Source organism: Tetrao urogallus (assembly GCF_951394365.1).
Source record: "Tetrao urogallus genome assembly, chromosome: 20".
Lineage (NCBI taxonomy): Eukaryota > Metazoa > Chordata > Aves > Galliformes > Phasianidae > Tetrao > Tetrao urogallus.
The window spans coordinates 5,428,170-5,448,463 of NC_136833.1; the positions used below are offsets into that span (position 1 = coordinate 5,428,170).

Consider the following 20,294-nt stretch of genomic DNA (forward strand, 5'->3'; position numbering starts at 1 on the left):
ACCCAATTAAAACACTGTTTACTATACTGTGTGTTGGTTCTGGGAATATGCAGGGAGGAGTCTTGATGGTCAGTAATCCTCTTTCTTGCTGGTAAGTTCAACAATGGCATTTGTTTTCTTTCACTACATCACAAAGCACTCCGCATTTTAGTTCACTGGTATTCAGTTGGCAAGTTACTACACATAACTTTCTTCATCGGTACTTTTGGTGGAGTCCCCACGTGGGACTTGGCATTTAACTATACTGAGATGCCAGTTTTCCTGTCGTGCCTCCGCACAACAACCCCATCAGCCTCATATAATAAATTTCCCCAGGCAGAAGAAGCACTGCCCTCAGCTTTACTCCTTGCTCACCTACCTCAGTGTTGGTATTTGCAAATCTCTGTGGCTTTGTCGTGCAGGATTTACGCAGAGAACTGTTGCTGCTCCTTGCAGTGGTGATTTTCTGTCGCAGTCCAATCGATTGGTGTAAATGTGGTGGGTGCAAAGGACGAGGTGAGGATTGCATCAGGAAATCGAGGATCACGTAAAGTCCCGACATTGAGGCAAATCTAATTTATTGTGCGCAGTCCCACGCAGAACTAAGCCTTAGCTGCTGAGAAAATAGGCTTTTTAGGTTAAAATTTATGAAGTGCAGAGGTGATTTGAAGTTGTACAACGTTACACAAATGCACGGTGACTGAATACTGCTGGGATTTTTCGGATGCCTACCAGAATCCTTGGTAACTGCTGTGTCCTTATGGACAATTCAGAGGTAAAGCTCTATCATGATTCCCAGTTTCAACAAAATCTGCATTTTCTGGTCATATTTCCTTCAGATTGGAAATAGTCTTTGTGTTCGTTTTTCTTTGTTTTCTTCCTGGACTTGATGCCTAATTTTCAGCTGAGTCCAGACACGTTAATATCTTTGTGCTTTCCTGTATGGAATTCTGATCAAATAATTCTGAGAACTGAACAATAGTTGGGCTCCAAAAGGTGGGAACAGACCGTTTCTGGGCATTCTTATACCCAGAACACATCAGAACACACACACACACGCACCCGGCCGTTGCTCCCGGCTCTCCCTCACGCGAGCAGGGCTCCCTGCCAGCCCCTCAGCCCCAGCTGCTCCGCACCTCCCGGCCGCCGTCCCACGGCCGCCGCTCAGGAGCAAATGGCCGCGCTCCCAACCCCGGCCCCGCCGCCTCCCGCCCGTTGCTAAGGAGCCGCCGTTGCCATGGGAAGCCGGAGGGCGCATGCGCGCGGTTGTGGAAGTGCCCGGATGCAGCGGGAGGCGGTGCTGCCGCCATATTTGCCCGGAGAGCAGCGAGCTGGTAGCCGCTGAGCCCCCCAGACCCCATCGGCTTCCATCCGCCCCGTACGCTCCCCGACGCCGCTCCGCCTGCAGGACATGGACGATCGGGAGGACCTCGTCTATCAGGCTAAGTTGGCCGAGCAGGCCGAGCGCTACGATGGTGAGCGCCGGCTGGGAAGGCCGTGCAAGGCCAAGGGGAGAGGGAGGGAGCGGCCACAAAATGGCGGCTGGGCGGGGGCGGGGGGGCAGGGGCGGAGGAGGGGGGCGCCGACAAAATGGCGACGGGGAGCGCCCCGAGGGCTGCGGAGCCGGGGATGGGGGGCCCCGAACGAGCGGGCGGCTGCGGCCTGGGCGTGGCCCGCTTCGGGGGGCGGTGGCGGCAGAAGCCGGGAATAAAATGGCGGCCGCGAAGGGCGAGTCCCGGGGGGGAAGGGGAGCCGCCCCCGCCTCGGGGGTCCGACAAAGAGACCCCTCATCCTGCGGGCGGCGGCGGCGGGCGGCTCACCTGTGGTGCGGGGCCGTGCCGCCCTCCGGCCCCGTGGAGCTCGGCGCTGTGGGGCCGAGGTTGGTTCGCCGCAGACAACGCCCCGCGCCGGCCCTCGGGAGGCGATGCCGGAGGGGCCCGAGGGAGCGGGATGGCGCTTCTCTTTCTCTCCCTTCGCTTTCCGTTGGAGCCCGTAGAGGGACAGCTCTCACCCTGCAGCGCTGCCCGGCATTACCTAAAGGAAGAGCACATGCTCGCGTTACGTGCTGGAAATCATTACAGACCGTTTTACATTGCCGCTTTGTCTTTTTTTTTTCTGTTTTTTCCCCCTTGTTCACCTTATGAACAATTTCATGAGCTCCATGCCCGATCCCTTCGTAGCAGGGGAAAAAAAGGGCGGTGGGAAGGAGCTGGCAGCCCCGGATGGTGTTTCTTGCCCCCAAAATGTCTGCCGTGTGAGTGTTCCCTTCAAGGTGCTTTTCTTGCCTATAGCAAAAAGGGCCTTTAATTTTCTCGGTGGTGTTAATCATCTGGGATTGTTCCTTCTGCCCTCAGACCCGTGTTTATGCATTTCAAGTGGAAGAAACACAAGTGTGTGTATAGGGTGTGAGTACAGTTACGTTTCATTTAGAAGTAGGGAGATGCTGTGGATCCTTGAGTTGGTCACGATTTTCACAGAGCAGAGGAGTCAGCTGGTGAGAATTAGGCTTTGTTCTCAGAGATTGCTTAGAAACCTTCTGATAATGTGATTCCAAAACATCTGAGAAATACACATTTTGGGGAGGAAAACAGAACCTCAAATGAAGGAAGGAGTAATTAAGACCATCTGCAGTGAATGTTCTGGTAGGAAGTAGGGTAGGGATAAGAATCCCACTGGGTGACAGCAGCCAAATAGTCTACTCATTGTTAATGTAGGGGCTTAAAGGGAAAAAATGCCCCCCAAACCTGGTATTGTGGGGTGACTGAGGTCCACCTCTCCAAGTAAGATGCAGCTCATAATAGGAGAGCAACATCTATGGGTACAAGTGGTTGAGGAGGGGGTTGTAGATTTGGGGTGTGTTTGTTTTTTTTTGTCTCCTTAGCAGTGTGGGATGGGAAGGTGCATTGTTCTCCCTGCTGCCATCTTCCACAAAGACCACAAAGCAGTATTGCTGGAGTTGAGTGTTTGTGTGTGGGGTGGGGGAAGGTTTGTCCACCTGGTACAGGTGAGTGTCAGTGCAGCACTGAGCACTGGCTGTGGTTTGATTGGAACCCCAAACCAGCTGTCTGGGGGGTTAATCATCTTTGGGAGCTTTTGAGGTGTAACTGTCTGATGCTTTCCTAGATAAATGGTAAATCACTTCTTTGGAAAGTAATCAGATCCCACCCCATCATAGTAATCTACAACACAGCCTGATTTCTCGATGAAAAAGAAAGGGTTGATAGAGATTGCCTTTGTGTGGCATTTCTGTCAGTGGGCTTTCCATCCCAATGCTCCCATGGATGTTTGCAGAATGAGTTGGCTAGATCAGAATTCAGAGGCTTGTGGCTTCTGAATGGCAACGAGAACATTATCACCGAGGAGGTGATGATAAGTTTAGTGTTCTTATCTTTAAAGCAATATTGGGGGTTTTAGACTTGCAGAATTTGTTGGCATCGAGTTGAGTCAACAGATTTAAGGCGCATCCCTTAATTCTCTTAAAGGTGTCCTCCTTTCTCACGTCCCTGGCCGTGAAAAATAGGTACTGTAGGTGCAGGTTTAGCATCTAATTCCGTGTTCTTGTTCAGTTGGAACCAATTAAAAAATGAAAAGTATATTTTGTTCTCATTTATATGAAATACTGCATTCCTGCTGAGGCTGCTCACTGTGAATGAAACTGTGGGGATGTGAAGTGATGCTTAGTTTTGTTCTTTAGCTTTGTCTTTGAGATACGTGATGGTGAGGTAACAGTTAATAACTTTCAGATGCTACTGATGGTAAGTACTGGCTACAAATATGCTGGAATAGAAACCTGTTCTGCAACCTGAATATGAATGTAAAATGACAATTTTTAATGTTTAATGTTAGGATAGCATTACGTTCTGCCCCATCTTTCTCATTGAGACTCAGCATGCTGTGTGCTTAGAACAGCCATGATCCATGGCATTTAAGGCAGCTCCTAAGGTAGGCATCTAACAAGTTTTTTGGTTTTTTTTAGTTACATGACCCACTTAAGTTCTGAAGCTTGCAAGCTGTGCCTGCGAGTTGTTGGGAATCTAGTCCTGTGTCTGCACAGCCCTTGGGTACATTGGCCCAGATTAAGAGGACATCTTTCTTGGGTGCTTTTGCAGTGTAAATAACGCTTAAGCTGTGATCTCTAGAGATAGTGAGAGATCTGGGTGTCTGACTATCTTTACAGATCTGCTTAGGCATGTCATGACAGACCACAAAATGCCAGGAAGCTTACTTGTGTTAGAGTAAGCTTTGTGACAAATCATACTTCAGGAAAAAAAATCACGCTTACCTGCAGTTCACAGAATCATAAAATGGGCTGGGTTGAAAAGGACCACAGTGATCATCTGGTTTCACCCCCTGCTATGTGCAGCATTGCCAACTAGCAGACCGGGCTCCCAGAGCCACGTTGCCTTGAGTGCCTCCAGGGACAGGGCATCCACCACCTCCTTGGGCAGCCTGTTCCAGTGTGTCACCACTCTGTGTGAAAACCCTCTGAGTTCCTTCAAAGACTGTTATCAATAGTATAATATATGTATGAAATGTCTTTTCTGGGGAACAGCTGGAGTAGATAAAACTGCGTTGGTTTATGAAATCACCTTACTAACGTTTTACTTTCTTACATCAAGAGATTGTATGTATCTGCGTTCTCACGGACTGCTGAATGTCAAAACTAACTCTCCGTTGCAGAAGCTAGGTAGCACCTTTCTTCTCATCAGTTGAGAAGCATGCTAGGATAGAAGGTAAGCTCTGGGTGAACACTGTGGGTGCTTCAGTCCTGCTAGCAGTTTTGTGCCACAGATCTTGAAATACGTGATTTGAAATTTACCCAGGGTGAAGTAGGTGAGGATAACAGGTCAGTTTACAGCTGGGAAGAAGATAATTGGCAGCTCTTCTGATTCCCAGCACAGCAAGTCAACATGTAACTCCCATGTTGCTATTAACTCACTGCCAGAAAAGCAAGCCTTCACTCTGAAGGCAGTGAGGTATGCTGCAGTACACTGAATCCAAGATCTGAACATGCTGTAGTATGAGTTGGCTCATGGTAGCAGGACTTGCAGTTACAGCTTGATGAAGAATCAAGTTCTCATTTCTGACACAGATTAATGATTAAGTTGTTCATTATTTTCAGTGTGCAGTGGTCCTCTTTCAGGTAAATAATGTACATGTGTCTAAGGGGTGTAATTCACCTCTCCCAGCAGAGTTCTGTGAGAGGACCCTCCATAATTTCCTTCCTGAAGCTTCTGAGATACCAGAAGTGTTGAGCATCCAAACTTAGACGGCTTGGTGCTCTGCAGGGAGGCCACATACTGGGTTAGTGCCCACTAACTCACTCAAGTCCTTGTGTAAGGAGACTCTGTAGTAGCAGATCTCAGTCAAACTGAAATGTGTGATGAGACTCAGCCCTTGTGTTTGCCTGTGTCTGCTTTCAAACTGACTCTTGTTAGTAGTCCTCTTTGTTCTAGGAAAACACATCTTCCCAACTTGAAGATGTAGAAATGACTTAGAAATTGTGTTGGTAGTCTATGGGATTGATTGTGCAGAAAATGCCATTGTAACTTGGATTATTTGGCCTAGATCATGTATATCTTCAAGAGCATTAAAGTAGTTACAAATGCTTTGTAGAACTGTGTGGTGCAGAGTCATACAGTCAAATGTTGGAGTTGTCTGGGATGCACAGGCAGTTAAAATCTTAGTTTCTGTTGCCTTGGATTTGGAGCTGATCACTGCAGTGAGGAGGATGGTGCCTGCTGATATCAAATGGATCAGAGGGCTGCACGTCTGGAAAGAATGGAATCTATAGGCTGTAGTTCTCATGGTTACCCATCACTTAATAGGGAAAACATGTGCCATTATTTCTCCTTGTCTCTGGTCTTTATTGCTCTTAGCAATTTGCTGTGACTATTAAATTAGTACTGAACATTCTTTTTTTCTGGATCCACTTACAAATGCTAGCATACTTGCTAGCAGTGATCACTGTGTGGTTCCACTGGTGATCTTACTCTGCTCTGAGCACTGAGCCTGTATTCATGCCGTTTGCTCTCTTTCAGCCAAGTGTTGTCCATGGGAGGATCTGATCTTTATCTGATAGCAGTAGAGTTCGTTAAAGAACCTCGGTGAGGGGCCCTGGCAAATGCCTCGAGGAAATCTAGGTAGATTGAATCCCTCGTGTCCTCCTTGTCCATGGGTGTGACTTGCTCAGAGCAGCAGAGTAGATCTGTGGGGCATTGTGTGCACTTACAGAAAGCCATGCTCTTCAATATAGCATTTATGATCCACTCATTTTTTTTTTTTTTTGATGAAATAATTGCTCTTGAGCACTTGGAAGTGTTATGTTAATAGCAGTTCTCCTTTAATATCTGCTGGCACGTTTCTTAAAAGCCTTCTTCCTTCTGCTGCTGAAATCTTAGAGAACATGCATGAGTTGAGGATCAGGTGCTGCATTCTGGGTCCTTCTGGTGTGTTGGTGGCTGTGTTTGGGTCATGCCTTTACCAGTACTGCAAATACTGGTTGTGGTGAACACAGGTGAGCTAAGAGACATTGTCTTCACCCATCAGCCATAGCTCAGGCCAAGTGGTTTCTGTTGCCACTTGTGTTAATTACTGACCTAGGCTTGCATTTTCAGTCTGAGTAGCATAGATGATAATGCTGTCGGGTTTGTTCTGGTGTTGTTTGATGCACAGTGCTGCTCCTTCCTAAGGTCTGCTGTTAAATGTTGGATTCTGTTTGGAAAAGCTTGTAATTCTTCCAGAAAATGTGCAGCGTGTTGCCTTCTTCTATTCTTTACACAAGGATGCTCCAGTTCCTGAATTGTTGGGACTTCTGGAGTTTGAGGAACAGAAAATACTTGGAGTGTCTCTTTATTTTTCCCCCCTGATAAAGAGATGTTCGCTCTTTTGTTCTGTATGTTTCCTCATCACTTGTGCCCTAATAGATGGCTATCAGTGCTGTGCTTCTTAACTCTTCTAAACTTCCCCCATTACTTTTTAGTGCACACTAAATTAACGTTGTGGCTTTGTGTGGGTCCATTAGCATTTAAAGCAAATGGCTTTATTTCTTCCACAAGGGTTGTCTGTTCTGGAGGCTTCTCTGCTTTGTGATGGATTGCAGTCCTCCCATAGTACACTACTGCATTGTATTGTTCTTGTTCCATGGTTGTGCTTTCAAGGCACTGTGTTTTAGATCAATTAATTTGACTATATATATATACTTATTTTTAAAGAAATGGATACACCTTCAGCATTTAAAACTTCAGTTTTGGCTGTTCCTCTACCTATTGGAAAAGGTAGAAAAACTGTAGTTCTGCTTAAGGGATTTAGAAAGCTTCATTGTGATTTACAGGCACGCCAAACTCTGTATTTCGGGACTTAAAGCTGTAATCTTCCTCCTCTCTAAAACAGAAGGCCCAGCCCCATGGCACACACCCTCCTGTAGGTAGTAGCCCTCGGTGTGGCAGCCTCTGCCCTATTTCTTGGTGCTGCACAGGCTGTGGCTGCATCCCTGTGTGTCCTCCATGTGGCTGCAGGTCAGTCAGCGCATCAGTGCAGCCGTGGTCCTGGCAGTGTTAGGGACAGATGACTAACAGTGCCCACGTTGATTTGGTGTGCTGTGCTGTGGAGGCATAGGCAGTGTTGTGTCTCTCTGAAATGCTTTTTTTCCCCCATAAAATATGTAAATGGAATTACCTGCTTAGTCAGAAATGTTCGTTTCTTGTAATACTTTTCAAAAACAGCCCATGGCAGAGGCCTGAGGAAGGACAGAAGTCTGTAGATCTCCAGAATATTCTCCTGCCCTCTCAATTTGTACTTTGGGGGTTTCCTGCTCTGATTGTGGCACGATGTGACAGTGGTATAATATGGTGACAGCCACGAGGCTTAATTACAAGCTCTTTTGGAATCCATGTAACGCTGCTACTTCTCTAATGCAGCATTAACATCTTCAGATGGGATGTGCAGTGAGTTGTCATTGCTGCCATAATCCTTCTTACTGAGATGTAATCTGAGACTTGTTCTTTGTCATGAACCGTCTCCAAGCTTTTCATCTCTGCGTAGGATCTTCCAGACAGCTGAAGCTGCACCTAGAATACAAAATACTTGTTCTGCTTGTGGCCATGTCTTTGTATAGAATATTTCTTGGTCTAGAATAAGGCTGTTTTTTTTTCCCAATTGGTGAATGTACAGGTGTGCTCTTCCATTTTTCAAGGATGTAAGAGCCCAGAAACTTGCTGTACGTGTTTCTCACCTCCATGTTTCTGGAGCAGCTAATTACCTGCATACATCACCCTAATGTATAAAGAGATGCAGGGCTTTCGACACTGCATGTTTGGCTAAAGGGTAGTGGTCATTTCCATCAGAACAAAGATCTTCACACTGATGGTGGATGCCTGGAAGTGAGCATGGAAGATGAAGAGCCCAGCATCTCCACCTCCTCTGTGGTCTGCACTTACTTTCTAGAGGATATTTCTTCAGCTCATGAACTCCTGTGACTAACGAGTGAAAGGAGGGCTGTGCGTTCATGGCTGCAGTCACAGCTACATTCACAGGTTAATCTCTCAAGCTGAAGCTGCAGTACTATTTCAATTACTTTTCTTATCTGAGGGCAGTTAAACATTAAGCTAAACTACAAGCCGTATGGTTCTTGCTGGAGCTTGGCAGAGGTACCAACTAGCAGGGACTGCAAGTCTTCATTTGTGTTCGTCGTCCTTCACAAGAGCAAACGCTGTGGCAGGCAGACTGCCTTGAATGTACCTGTGCTGCATAAGGAGCATCAAAATCTGAGCACATAACTCATAGTTTAAGGAAAAAATCGAAGTTTTCAAGTGATTTGAGTAGATGGCAGGGTCATCCTTTAGGAAATAAATCCTAGAGCATCCGCTGTTTAAGTTGCTTGCTGTAACTGTGCAGTACTGCTTTGAACGTGGCTAGTTTAAATTACGAGACTGTGTGCTTATGTTAACTGGATTTAAAGAGTGGTTTAGGATGACTTTTTGAAAGCATCACTTTTTGTCACTTCAGGAGCTGGAGCAGCAGAATGTACTGCTAGAGGTAGGGCTGTTTTTTCTCCTGATGAGAACAGAGCTGCTATTAAATTGTCCTGCATATATGGCAACCTGCTGGAGACTGATAACAGCATTCCTGCAAGGGAGAAAATTGAGGCTAGAGTTCTATTACTGAAATGGCTTCTGCCTGCAAAGGTGATGAGTTTTGGCACCTGATGGGAAGAGGGAATGACAGTTCGGATTCACTTGCTGCTTCTTACTTACTGCAGAACACGTGGATGTTTGGGGGTGCAGGAGGATGAGGATGTGATGTAGGTAGGCTTAGGGTGCTGCTGGGGGCTTGGTCTCATTAGTGGCTTTCCTGTGTGTGGGATTCTCATCTGCTCTAGAAGCTGAAAAGTAAAGGTTGAATGAGCTGAAGCACTCTTTGGCAGGAGATAACGTAGGGCTTCTGGGTGCTCAGACCAGGCTCTCAGCTCACAGGTAATAATTTCAGCCTTTATTTTTCTGTTGTGTCATAGGAAATCATAATGTGATGAGGTAATGAAAGGATTAAAGCCTTCCTTAAGTAGTTCAGGCTTTTACTTTCATTTGGATATAGAAAAGCTGTATTTAGGAATCATTTTTTTCACCTGAGGTTTGGAAGTCTTTTCTAAATGGTTTAAGCTATAAATACAAGTTACATTCAGCGTTATTTTTCCAGTGCAAACAGTTGTGTGGCATGGCTAGGTGGTGCTGCTCTGCTTATCCTCAGGAGGGCTCTTTTGTCACTTCTCCAAGCAGTTAATTTTTCTTCTGGTGGTTTCCACTTGGAACTTCGACTTGCTTCCCTAATGGCAGCATTCTTGCTGCTTTGCTTCCATGGGATCCTTCTGCTAAGCTGGTTTTGTTTGTGTCTCAAACTGTCTTTAAGGAATGTTTTGGGTGCCCCTGTCAAATGCACTTCAAAGAGTGTCAGGCAGTTCCTTTGTGTAGGTGCTCACTGCTTTGTTTGGAGCATTCCTCTCTAAAAGCAAGGTGTAACTGTAGGAAAGGAGGAGGGAGCCTAATTTGACAAGTTATCATTAATGCACAGCTTCTCTTGAATGGTTTGAAAGATGTTTTAATGTTGAGAATAACTGTGTGACCTTTTCATCCTAGAAATGGTTGAATCAATGAAGAAAGTGGCTGGAATGGATGTGGAGTTGACAGTGGAAGAGAGAAACCTGCTTTCTGTTGCGTATAAAAACGTGATTGGAGCCAGAAGAGCTTCCTGGAGAATAATCAGCAGCATTGAACAGAAAGAAGAAAACAAAGGAGGAGAAGATAAATTAAAAATGATTCGGGAATATCGGCAAATGGTAAGATTTGTTGGAGCTGGAGCACAGTGCCGTTGAGCTAGAAAAAATCTGGACTCTGGGTTTGTTACCCTTAAGTTTAAGCACTCCCATGTTTGTAGGAACAGGGAGTATTAAGATATTGTGGTCATCTCAACTGTGAAACTTGGATGTGTAGTGAGCTGTAGGGCCTTGCTATTTTCTTCCTTCAGAAAGGGGGGAAGAATAGATGGAAATAACTGAATGGTGAGTCTAGTCAGCCTGTGCAGCTTTACCTAAAATGGAGAACTTGGAGCGAGCTTAGCCTTTCATCAGTGAGGGCTAATGAAACGCTCGGCTGTTAGAACAGGGAGCTGTTCCTGCCCCCACCCTGGCCTCCTTAAGTGATGCTTTAATGTGGAGCAGACGTTCTCCTATAGAAATGAAATCCGACGCGTTTCTGCAGAGCCTTCAGATCCATCCCTGCAGGATCAGTGCCTCCACGGCTCCCATCTTCACTTGCAGAGAAACAGTGGAGTGTCTCTTTTAACCACCTGGCACTGATTCATACACTGTCAGTGGAAACGATGTTGGCTTGGAACTCTCTTCTGAAGAATGGCTCTGGACTGCTTTCTTTTGACTCATAGCATTTGTTTGCTCCATGGAATTGTTCAAGTTCTGAGTTTCTAATTTTATACTGGCGTGCTGATGGGGTGAAGCTCTGCCAGTTACATACAGTCCCAAATACCATTTTTTGATGGGTATCTAAAGTCTTCCTAGCAGAGCATATAAATTAAGGCAGTATCATTTGTTTTAAACTTCATGCTTTCAAGTTGTGGTGTTTTGGTGGTGTTTTTTTTTTCCTTTGCTTAACATTTTGTGGGCAGTTTATTATCTTTTCAGAGATCCTTTAATAGTGAGAAGACTTTTCATTGTCTCTGGATGTCTGTAGAATACATTGTTCTGCATTTCTATTTAAAGCAAGCAAGTGCTGTGCGGAGCAGACTGGCGAGCAAGAAATGCATGCAGTCCTTGAAGTAGTGCATTGAGATAAATGTACGGGCCACACAGAGTGCACTGCTGTGCAACAGTACTTCCATCTGCTAAATTTTTCAAGGAAGAGCCATCACAGGTCCTTCTGGGTGCTGTAGGCTTTAGGTGGAAGAATGCAGTGGGGAGCACGGGAGTACATTTCCATGCTGAAGAAAGAGCAGATGTGTCTGCCTGCCTGGCCAGGGTGCCCCTGGAGGCTGTGCTGTTGGCTGTAGCTGAAGTCCTGTTTGTAGTTACGGGAAGACTTACCTGGTATGTGGAGAGCATTAATGGGTTGGTCAAGACAGAATTTGAGCAATAAGGGCCTAAAGAATATATGCAAAGTTTTGGGTGCAGCTTCTCTCTTTCGCTGCTGAGAGCATGAGAGCTGCAGAACTGCCCCGCTGTCATACTCAGTGCTTGGGGGAGCAGGTGAGGTCTGGAGAGTTGGGGTTATCTTGCTTACTACCTGTCATGTCAACAAATACATACTGTTACTTCATTTCTCATTTTAAATTGAATGTTGTTAAGAGATCCTTCCTGTGCTTGCAAGACTTCGAGGAAGAAGAAGGGGGAGAAAAAAAGTGCTTTTTTGGGGGACCAGCAGGCCAAGCTTAAAGTACTGGGGAGTGGACAGGAGCACCGGTGGAGAAATCCTCCCCTGTGACCAGACCCAGAGGTGGGCTGGCACAGCCAGAAATGGCTGCTTGAGTTGAAATAAAAGATGTAGTTTGTGTGCAAGTAATGGACGTTTCTTTTCTGTGTTGGTGTTTGTTATAATTTAACAGTTCTTGGTTGTGTTCAGACTCCATAGACGTTAAGTTACGAGCCAGTATGACTTGGGAAGCATCTCAAGGGGTGATGGTGTGAGATGTTAAGACAGATGTAGCAGAACGCATCGTAGCCATGTGGAAAAAATGCTGCCTATGTGATTCCTGCTTTATTTTGGGCGTGTGGCCACGTGGATGTGCAGAAGTGGAGCTCCTGGCTCCATTGCATCTCTGTGGATGAGAACACAGGCTTTCTTAGCTTGTCCTTGAGCGGATGAAGCAGCGTGTGTTTGCAGACGGTGCAGCTCACATCCTCGCTCTAAGACCAAATCCCTTCACTAATAGCATAGGCCAAGTGTTCCCCTCCCCCTTAAGGTCTGTATTTACGTGTGTTTTAGTGCTTGTGTTTAGCAAGCTGGGCTGTGTTTTGGGGAAGCTGCAGGGCTGCCTTCGCCTCTTCATACATAGCCTGCATGTTAGGCTGTGTGTTGATGTGCTCTTTGTTTTTCAGGGGCACGAGGAGGAAGGCAGCTCACAGGTTTCAGCAGCTGCTGCCTACTGCACTGGTTTCATGGTGCATCCCAGTTATGAGGCACAGCTCTTCTGTGGGCTAAATACTGAACTAGGGCAAGGAATTAGAGCAGGCCCTGACCTCCTGGTGTTTCCAGTAAGTTTCTTTGTTGCAGTTGCCAGGTGGTTTACAGGGCTCTGTACCTGCAGAGCTGAGAACACAATCTGAAATCTGCTTAAACCAGCGCTGCTATTAAAGGGAGGCACAGTAGGGACCACTGCACACCTACTGGGATGAGCCATCTCTCCTTGCCAGTCAGAGCCTGTAGTTCTGCGTGTTGTGTTTTGAGCTGTAAAACTGCCTGTTCCGAGTGCTCTGAACAGGCGTAGTGTGGGCTCCTGTGCTGGCTTTGCAAAGCTCAGTGATCCAGTCTGAGTGAAGATCCTTTTTATAAAAGATCTCTTAGGATTTGGGGAGAGGGGAGTGGGCTGTGGGGTGGGGTGGGAGGTTTGTTTATTGTTCTTAACTCAGTGTGCTGGTCAGCAGCTGATCTCTGGTAACTCATGTGAGTGATCCTTGAAACACAGCTGAAAAAGGTCTGAGATGAAATGGAACTTTGTACATGTGTGGTTTAACAAAAGAAGATCAGAAACTGATTTATTCTTTGCAGTTTTGCTGAAGATCTCTGCAAAAGAAGTCATTGAGAAAGAGGATCAAGAGGAAAGAAGTTTGCAGGAACTGACTGCTGGCAAAGGTTTTATAGCTTTTGTAGCACAAGAATATATGAAGTAGATACTTCAAGTGACCATATTTCAGCAACTTCCTTAAGCATTTGTCACGTAACTAAGAATAGCAGTTAACTCTCCCCTTGAGTGTTGGGGCATCCCGACATTGTTTACACAGACATCTGCTGCAGATGAATTTACCTAAAGGAGCTTTTCCATGTCTGTAACTTGGTACAAGTTGGAATGTGCCAGTTTAACTGCTTTTAGATCTGCAGCATAGCAGCTCTTGAGGGTAGATGTGGGTACAGACCGTGATGAGCTCTGCAGTGGTGCTGCATGGTGAGAGCATCGCTGTGTGAGAGAAGGCTGCATGGTGGAGGGCTGAGAAGGGCAGTGGCTGCCTGTGGTGTGAGATGGGCAGCTCCTGGGGCAGCTCATTGAAGCTGATGGTGATGCCTTCCCTTGAAAGCCTCTGCTTTACGGAACCTAACAGTGGCTTGAGCCAAAGTTGTCTCTAGCTGTTACTGTGCAAGTTAGTGCTGAATTGTGAGAGAGCAGCGGTGGGTTGCTGTGCACTTTGCCAACCCCTCCTACTGCGAGTAACAAGGAATGCTTGGAACAAATCTGTTGTGGGCAATGCTGATGTGCCAAGACAGTTTTTAGGTTGTTTTTCTTGAAGGTGCTTCATTTCTTTGCTTTCAGGTGTGACACTTCCTATGGTAGAAACCAGCCTTGTAACCCTTGCTTTATATTCTAAATCAGGAAGAAGAAGTGATGTGGCCGTTTCCATCTGTGGCTGTTAAAGTCCTCATATAAGACTTTATTGGTTTTCCTTTGTTGCTGACCTTGCTGTTAGTGCTTATGGTTTTTGCTGTTCTTTGCTTGTTTTATCACCTGCTCCTGAAGTTTGTATTTTTTCTGGACTTGTTTCTTCTGTCTGACATTTTTGATCTGTTATTACAGGTTTTTGTTGTAGGCTCTCTGTTAGACTGTGTGTCCCAGGTGGGCAGTGACAACCTGTTGTGAATGTGTAGCTTAACCCCAAGGATGAGATGGAGTTGAGCATTCAAATTGTTCCCCTTCACCGTTACCACCTCAGGGCAGCCTTCCAGGCTCAAAACTGTGAGGCACTGGTTGTGCAAGTCTTGCAGTGAGGAACGATATGCTGAGACAGACGTAATGCAACTGTCCAGCAAGATGTTTTCCAGGGAATGTGTAATTCTGTTACTCAGTTATGCATTTCATCATCCATCAGTGCTTGCCTCTGTGTCCCAGCTAATTGCCCCGTGCTGTTTTTGTTTAATGTACCTGTGGACAGCTGAATCTTTTATTCTGTTTCTTGTTTTCCCCCTCCTTGGATTTCTGTCACCTGTTTGATATTGTTTTTGGAACAGCCTTTCAGTCTCAGTGCTGACCTTGCCTCGTTGTGGTTATTTTTCTTTTTAGGTTGAGACTGAACTGAAGTTAATCTGTTGTGACATTCTGGATGTACTGGACAAACACCTCATTCCAGCAGCTAACACTGGCGAGTCCAAGGTTTTCTATTACAAAATGTAAGTGTTGCCATGCGAGGCGAGGGCTGCATGTTGGAGCTGGAATAGATAACAAGAGTACAGTGGCTACAAATGGTTGTTTTTCTGCACAGTGGAGGATGGTAATTTCTTCCTGGAAGAGGGCAGTTCAGTTGTGTGTAATGAATATCCCTTTTTGTCTGCTTTTGGGGTGTTGGTGGCAGACAGGAGCTTTAGGCCAGTTCAGAACAAGATGCTCAGAGCCTTTCAGGAGCTGTTGTGCAGATTTGAAGTGCACTAACCATTTTCTCTGAGGTAATACAGGATCTCATCTCTGCTGTAGTGCTTCCTTGTATGAGCTGTGATCGTCCAATCTTGAAGTGTCTTTAAATGATCCCCTCTATTTGAGGTATCCCTGTTGCTGCAGGTTTAACAGAACCTCGCTATTAGTTGAGGTGCAGTTGTACAGCTGCACAGGGGGGTCATGGGGAGAACAGTACTGTGACTTCTGTGCCAGTGCAACAGAAATTAAATGCAGATATTTTTTTCCTGCTCAAACCTCGGCTTGAAACTCAACGAGGCCCTGAGGTCTGGACAGTAATTCAGCAGTAACATCCCTTACCGTGTAAATGTATGACATAGATTTTGGAACTAAGCAGTTTTTGTGGCTGGTGTGGAAGTAAAGACTAACGAGTTCTCGTTTGTTCTGTTCTTGCTTTCAGGAAGGGGGATTACCATAGGTATCTGGCTGAGTTTGCCACAGGAAATGACAGGAAGGAGGCTGCAGAGAACAGCTTGGTGGCTTACAAGGCTGCTAGTGATATTGCAATGACAGAACTCCCACCAACACATCCTATCCGCCTAGGACTTGCCCTCAACTTCTCTGTATTCTACTATGAAATTCTTAATTCTCCTGATCGTGCCTGCAGGTGACTGAGAAGATGGGGGGGATTTTCTGTGAATGCTCAACAAGCTGAATGTGATTCCCAGTTGGGTGTAATGTCATTCAACTCAAACACTGGGCTGGCTTTTTTCTTGCTTTGTTTGAGGTTAAGGCTTTCAGCTTTTCCTTTTCAGCTCATTTGCATTTGTTTATCTGAGAGTAGATTATTGGGGAAGCAGAACGGCATTAACTTTGGATCAGTGAACCAGCGGCAGCTTGACAGCTTGCACGTTAACTCTGTGCACGTCCTTATCCTCAAGAAGTGTAACTGAACTTGACTCTTGCTGCTGGCTCCTCAACAAGTCTTACACAACGTAGGAGAGGTCGTGGTCACACAAATGAGTGACATCTACAGAATTATGATCTCATCTATCTTTAGGGATTTAGTTTGCATGGGCATAAAAATGAGGAACAGAGCAAAATGGAGTATTTCAGACCTGTTGTTGCAGGTTAGGTAAATACTTTCTTAAAGCTTTTAGCGAACAGCAGCACTGCAGGGTGTAGTAATGTTTAAGGAAACATAGATTGAGTCAGAACTGTTCTTAGGCACGCAAAGTAGTCAGTTTTGAAGAAAAAAGAAGTCATAGAGGCTGTGGTTGTCATACAGCCAACTAGAAGATGGGTGCTCTGAGTAATGGGCTCGGTGTGTAGGCTTCTGAATTCCCTTTCTTAGTTGATGTTAAACTGGATTTATTCTGTGCTTACAGGTTGGCGAAAGCAGCTTTTGATGATGCTATTGCAGAACTGGATACGCTGAGTGAAGAAAGCTATAAGGACTCTACACTTATCATGCAGTTGTTACGTGATAACCTGACACTATGGACTTCAGACATGCAGGGTGATGGTAAGTGAGCTCAGCTCTGAACTCCTGCGTCTCCTCATTCCTGCCCAGAAAACATTTAGAAAATATTTACATCATGAATGGCAGCAGTAAAAACACTGACAAGGAAACTCTTTCAGCTTCACGCTTAAAGGTGTGAGATAAGTGATGTTGTAAACATCAGTGGTTATTTTAAAAGCAGTGGCTTAATTAGTCTGTTTCGTTAGTGGCTTGTCACGTTCGTCTTCCAGTTCCCCTTTCAACCAGATATGAATTTCCAGTGCAGGAGGAAGTACTGTGAGTGGTCTGGTTCCTTCTCAGGTCACTTCTGATATTTGGATGTTTGAAAAGCTTTTCCTTCTTGAAGTACTGCCAGCAGATGTTAGGCTTGTGCCTCCACAGAGGGCATTGCCAGAGCAGAGACTGAGTGTCCCCAGCATGGGGCAGGGAGCGCTGCTGACTGACATCTGGCAGTTACTTGGTGTCCTAAGGAGGCTTTTTTCTCTTAGACTCTGGCATACAGTGCCAGGTGTAAATTGCATCGTTTGCCTTGTCCCACTTCTGGCAGTTGAAACATAACTTTATCAAGAGAGAGAACTTGTGCTTTTTGTTTGTTTGTTTAAAAAAAAAAAAAAAGTTCTGGGAAGAAGTTTTCAAAAAAGCTGTTCCTGTTGGAAGCATGTTGCACACTTAAATACTCAGAGGTCTGAAACAACATTGCAGCTTGACTTCAGATCCTAAATAAAACCGTAGGATGCTTATTTAAGACATTACTTGTACCATGGTGGTAGTCACAGGGCTTCTCTGTCCAGTGCTGTATCCCTCTGAAAACAGCTGTAGCATTGCAGACTTCCTGCATGTTACCATGTGGATGCTGCAGTTAAAATGTTACCCCATTTTCTTTGGGCTTCCACCTACTGTAGGTGGATGAGCAGAGACACTGCTGTAACACTGCAGTGCTGTTAGGTGCCTTCCTTGCTGTGCTGAGGCACTGGGAAAGAAATTTCAGCACAGCTCACAAGGCTGGATGGCTGATGTGAGGTAATAGCATTGGAACATCTTCCAGAAGTAACTGCATGTGAGCTGTGTGACATTTCATTTCATACCACAGAAATTCAACTGTTTGCAGAGGCTCTTCACATACCTCTTTTGCATAATCCACGTTCAGATTTCTCTGTAGCACAGAAAACCAGTGTTTCTGTTGTTCTGAAGCAGTTCAGAATCGTGTTGTTACTGTTCATGGTGCATTCCAGGACTGATTACAAAACTGCAAATACTGCAGAACTGCTTAAAACTCTTCTGCAGCTCAAGTTCCCAAAGAATGCAGTGTTTGGGTGATGTGCACACATGGAGGTGCCAAGCTGTGTTTTCTTACAGCGTGCAGTGGATGCACAGAGTGCATTTGAAGCTGTTTCTTCCAGAACTCAGTGTCCCAGAGTGGCCTGGAGCCTTTAAGTACAGGCAGACGTTAATGGTGGCATTCAGAAAGGTGCTCGCTGTTACTGCTTTCCTGAGGGGTGGTGGTGACTTCCAAAAAGCCTTTTGATCATTTTGCCCACCTTGGGTTCAGTGGTGCAGGTTGCAGTGACGTCCTGCAGTGGAGCACTGCTCAGCTGCTGCACCTCTTTATCTCATGCACCGTGTTTACCCGTGCCATAGACGAGCTGTTCAGTTTACTTCCACGCTTGTGATGTCGTCTTCATATGATTCCTATTCTCCCCTTCTTTCCTGCTGTATAGATTCCTAAAGGAAAGTCCAACTGTTCTTTTCCTAAAAAGTCTACTTTGTAAGTCCTTGTCATGGCTCAATGAGCTTTGCAGCCTCAGTTTTCCTCTGATCACTAATCATGCTTGCCTCTGTCACTGTTTTGCTGCTGACAACTGCTTGTATCTTGGGCTCCATCCCAGGGCTGAGCGATGTTCTGATCTCTGACCTGTAGCTCAGGTCTGATACGTGTAACTAAGTTCCAACGTAACCCCAGTGTTTGGGAATTGAGCTGCGTACCTGGATGGAATATTAAGAATATTTAGGCATGAAAAGTACTTCCACTATTGCCTGTTACAGGACTATTTGCTTAAGTGCATTGGCTAGAGCATGCTCAGATCTTCTAATCGTCATCTTTGCTTAGGGCCTTGGCATTCTTCATTTGAACAACCTGTTTTTGTAGTTCTAAATGTAAATTTTGTTGTTGAACGCCACGTAGCCTGTGTTGAGAGAGTGTCAGGGATTGGAAGGGACCTCAAAAGATCATCTTAGTCCAGCCCCTCTGCCAGAGCAGGAGGCCACTCTCCCAAAGTGTGCCTTGCGTTGTGCCTGATGGTAACTGTGGATCTGGATATGCTCTGAGCAGGCATTCGGATGATGTACTAAAAGTCATTGGTCTCATCTGAGTGGTTTTCATTGCAAATTATGTTTTGGACAGTTCATGTTTATGTGCCTTTTAAGAGAGTGCCGTGTCACCTGGCTGAGGATCATTGTGAAGAAAGCATTTGTTCAGTTTGCAGTCAGTTAGCCTAATGTTGCATGCACTGTGGCCACAGCTGCAGTATGGTAACCTCTCCCTGCTGTGGCAGGGCTGTGCGGGAGGCATTGCATGCACCTCCTGCCTGAGCCCTTAGGGTGGGCTTCCATTGCACTGCATGTTGCAGCGTGGTTGGAGAGGTCCAAACCTGGCTGCTTTTCCATAGGACACGAATTTCCACAAAGCATTCTTAATCACCTCAAGCCCAGGATTTCTTGTCATGTTGGATTTTACAGCAGGGAAGGGCGTTCACCTGTCACTGGTGCCATTCTGTAAACTGGACCGCAGTCAGTTGCAGTTGCTGAGGCTGAGTGGGCTTAGGAAAAAATACTGGCGTTCTTTGGTGTTTTTGGTGCACAGTTTGTGGTCACTGGTTGGTGAGATGTCCTTAGGGATCCCCAGAGTAGAAATGAGGTTCCGTAGGAAGGCGTTCTGTGATTAAAGGACCTACAGCTGCTCTGATGGTTTCCATCCTGGCTGTTTATCTCCTGCTCAGCAACAGGGCTGATGGCACACAGCTTTCAGGGTGCTGGTTCCTTGTCTGTCCTTATAACAGCGTGTTCTCATGGCGCTGCAGTTACGGGATGAAGGGTGACCAGTTGGTTCCAAGGCTTAACGCCCATGGAAGCTTTGCTCCAGAACTGGCTGTTACGAGCGCGTGTCGTTTATGCAAGTGTGAGTGAGTGTGGAATTGCATGGAGGTATTAATCTTAGGCGCTTGTTAAGGCTTTCTTCAGGACTCGTTTTTAGAAGCTAACTTCTTCCTTACTTCTAAATGCTTCCATAGGTGAAGAACAGAATAAAGAAGCGCTGCAGGATGTGGAAGATGAAAACCAGTGAGACACAAAGGCCAACAAGAGAACCCATCTCTGACCACCCTTCCCCCTCCCCACAAAAACCCTCAGTGTCACTCTGAGAACCACCAAATCTGACTTTTACATTGGGTCTCAGAATTTAGGTTCCTGCCCTGTTGGGTTTCTTTATTTTTATTTTTTTTTACACAGTTTAAAAGTTCTTAAAGGCAAGAGTGAATTTCTGTGGATTTTACTGGTGCCAGCTTTTAGGTTCTTTAAGACACTAACAGGACTGCATAAAGGCTTTTCAGCATTACTGTGTTGTCTCCTGCCAGCCGTGGTGATGGCCATTAGAAGTGGATGTGACACCTGGAGGCTGTTAGACTTGTAGGGGAGAGATTCC

At 45.8% G+C, this 20,294-nt stretch overlaps 1 protein-coding gene across 1 annotated transcript; it reads left to right on the forward strand.

Moving 5' to 3' along the window:
- Positions 1-1,390: 1,390 nt before the first annotated feature.
- On the forward strand, positions 1,391-19,937 carry YWHAE (tyrosine 3-monooxygenase/tryptophan 5-monooxygenase activation protein epsilon; the record flags this gene model as incomplete). The annotated part of the gene is made up of 6 exons (XM_079545345.1): positions 1,391-1,454; positions 10,110-10,309; positions 14,749-14,855; positions 15,536-15,742; positions 16,464-16,600; positions 19,885-19,937. 6 exons carry the CDS (start codon positions 1,391-1,393, stop codon positions 19,935-19,937), a joined length of 768 nt encoding a protein of 255 aa, XP_079401471.1.
- Between the last annotated feature and the right edge of the window lie 357 nt (positions 19,938-20,294).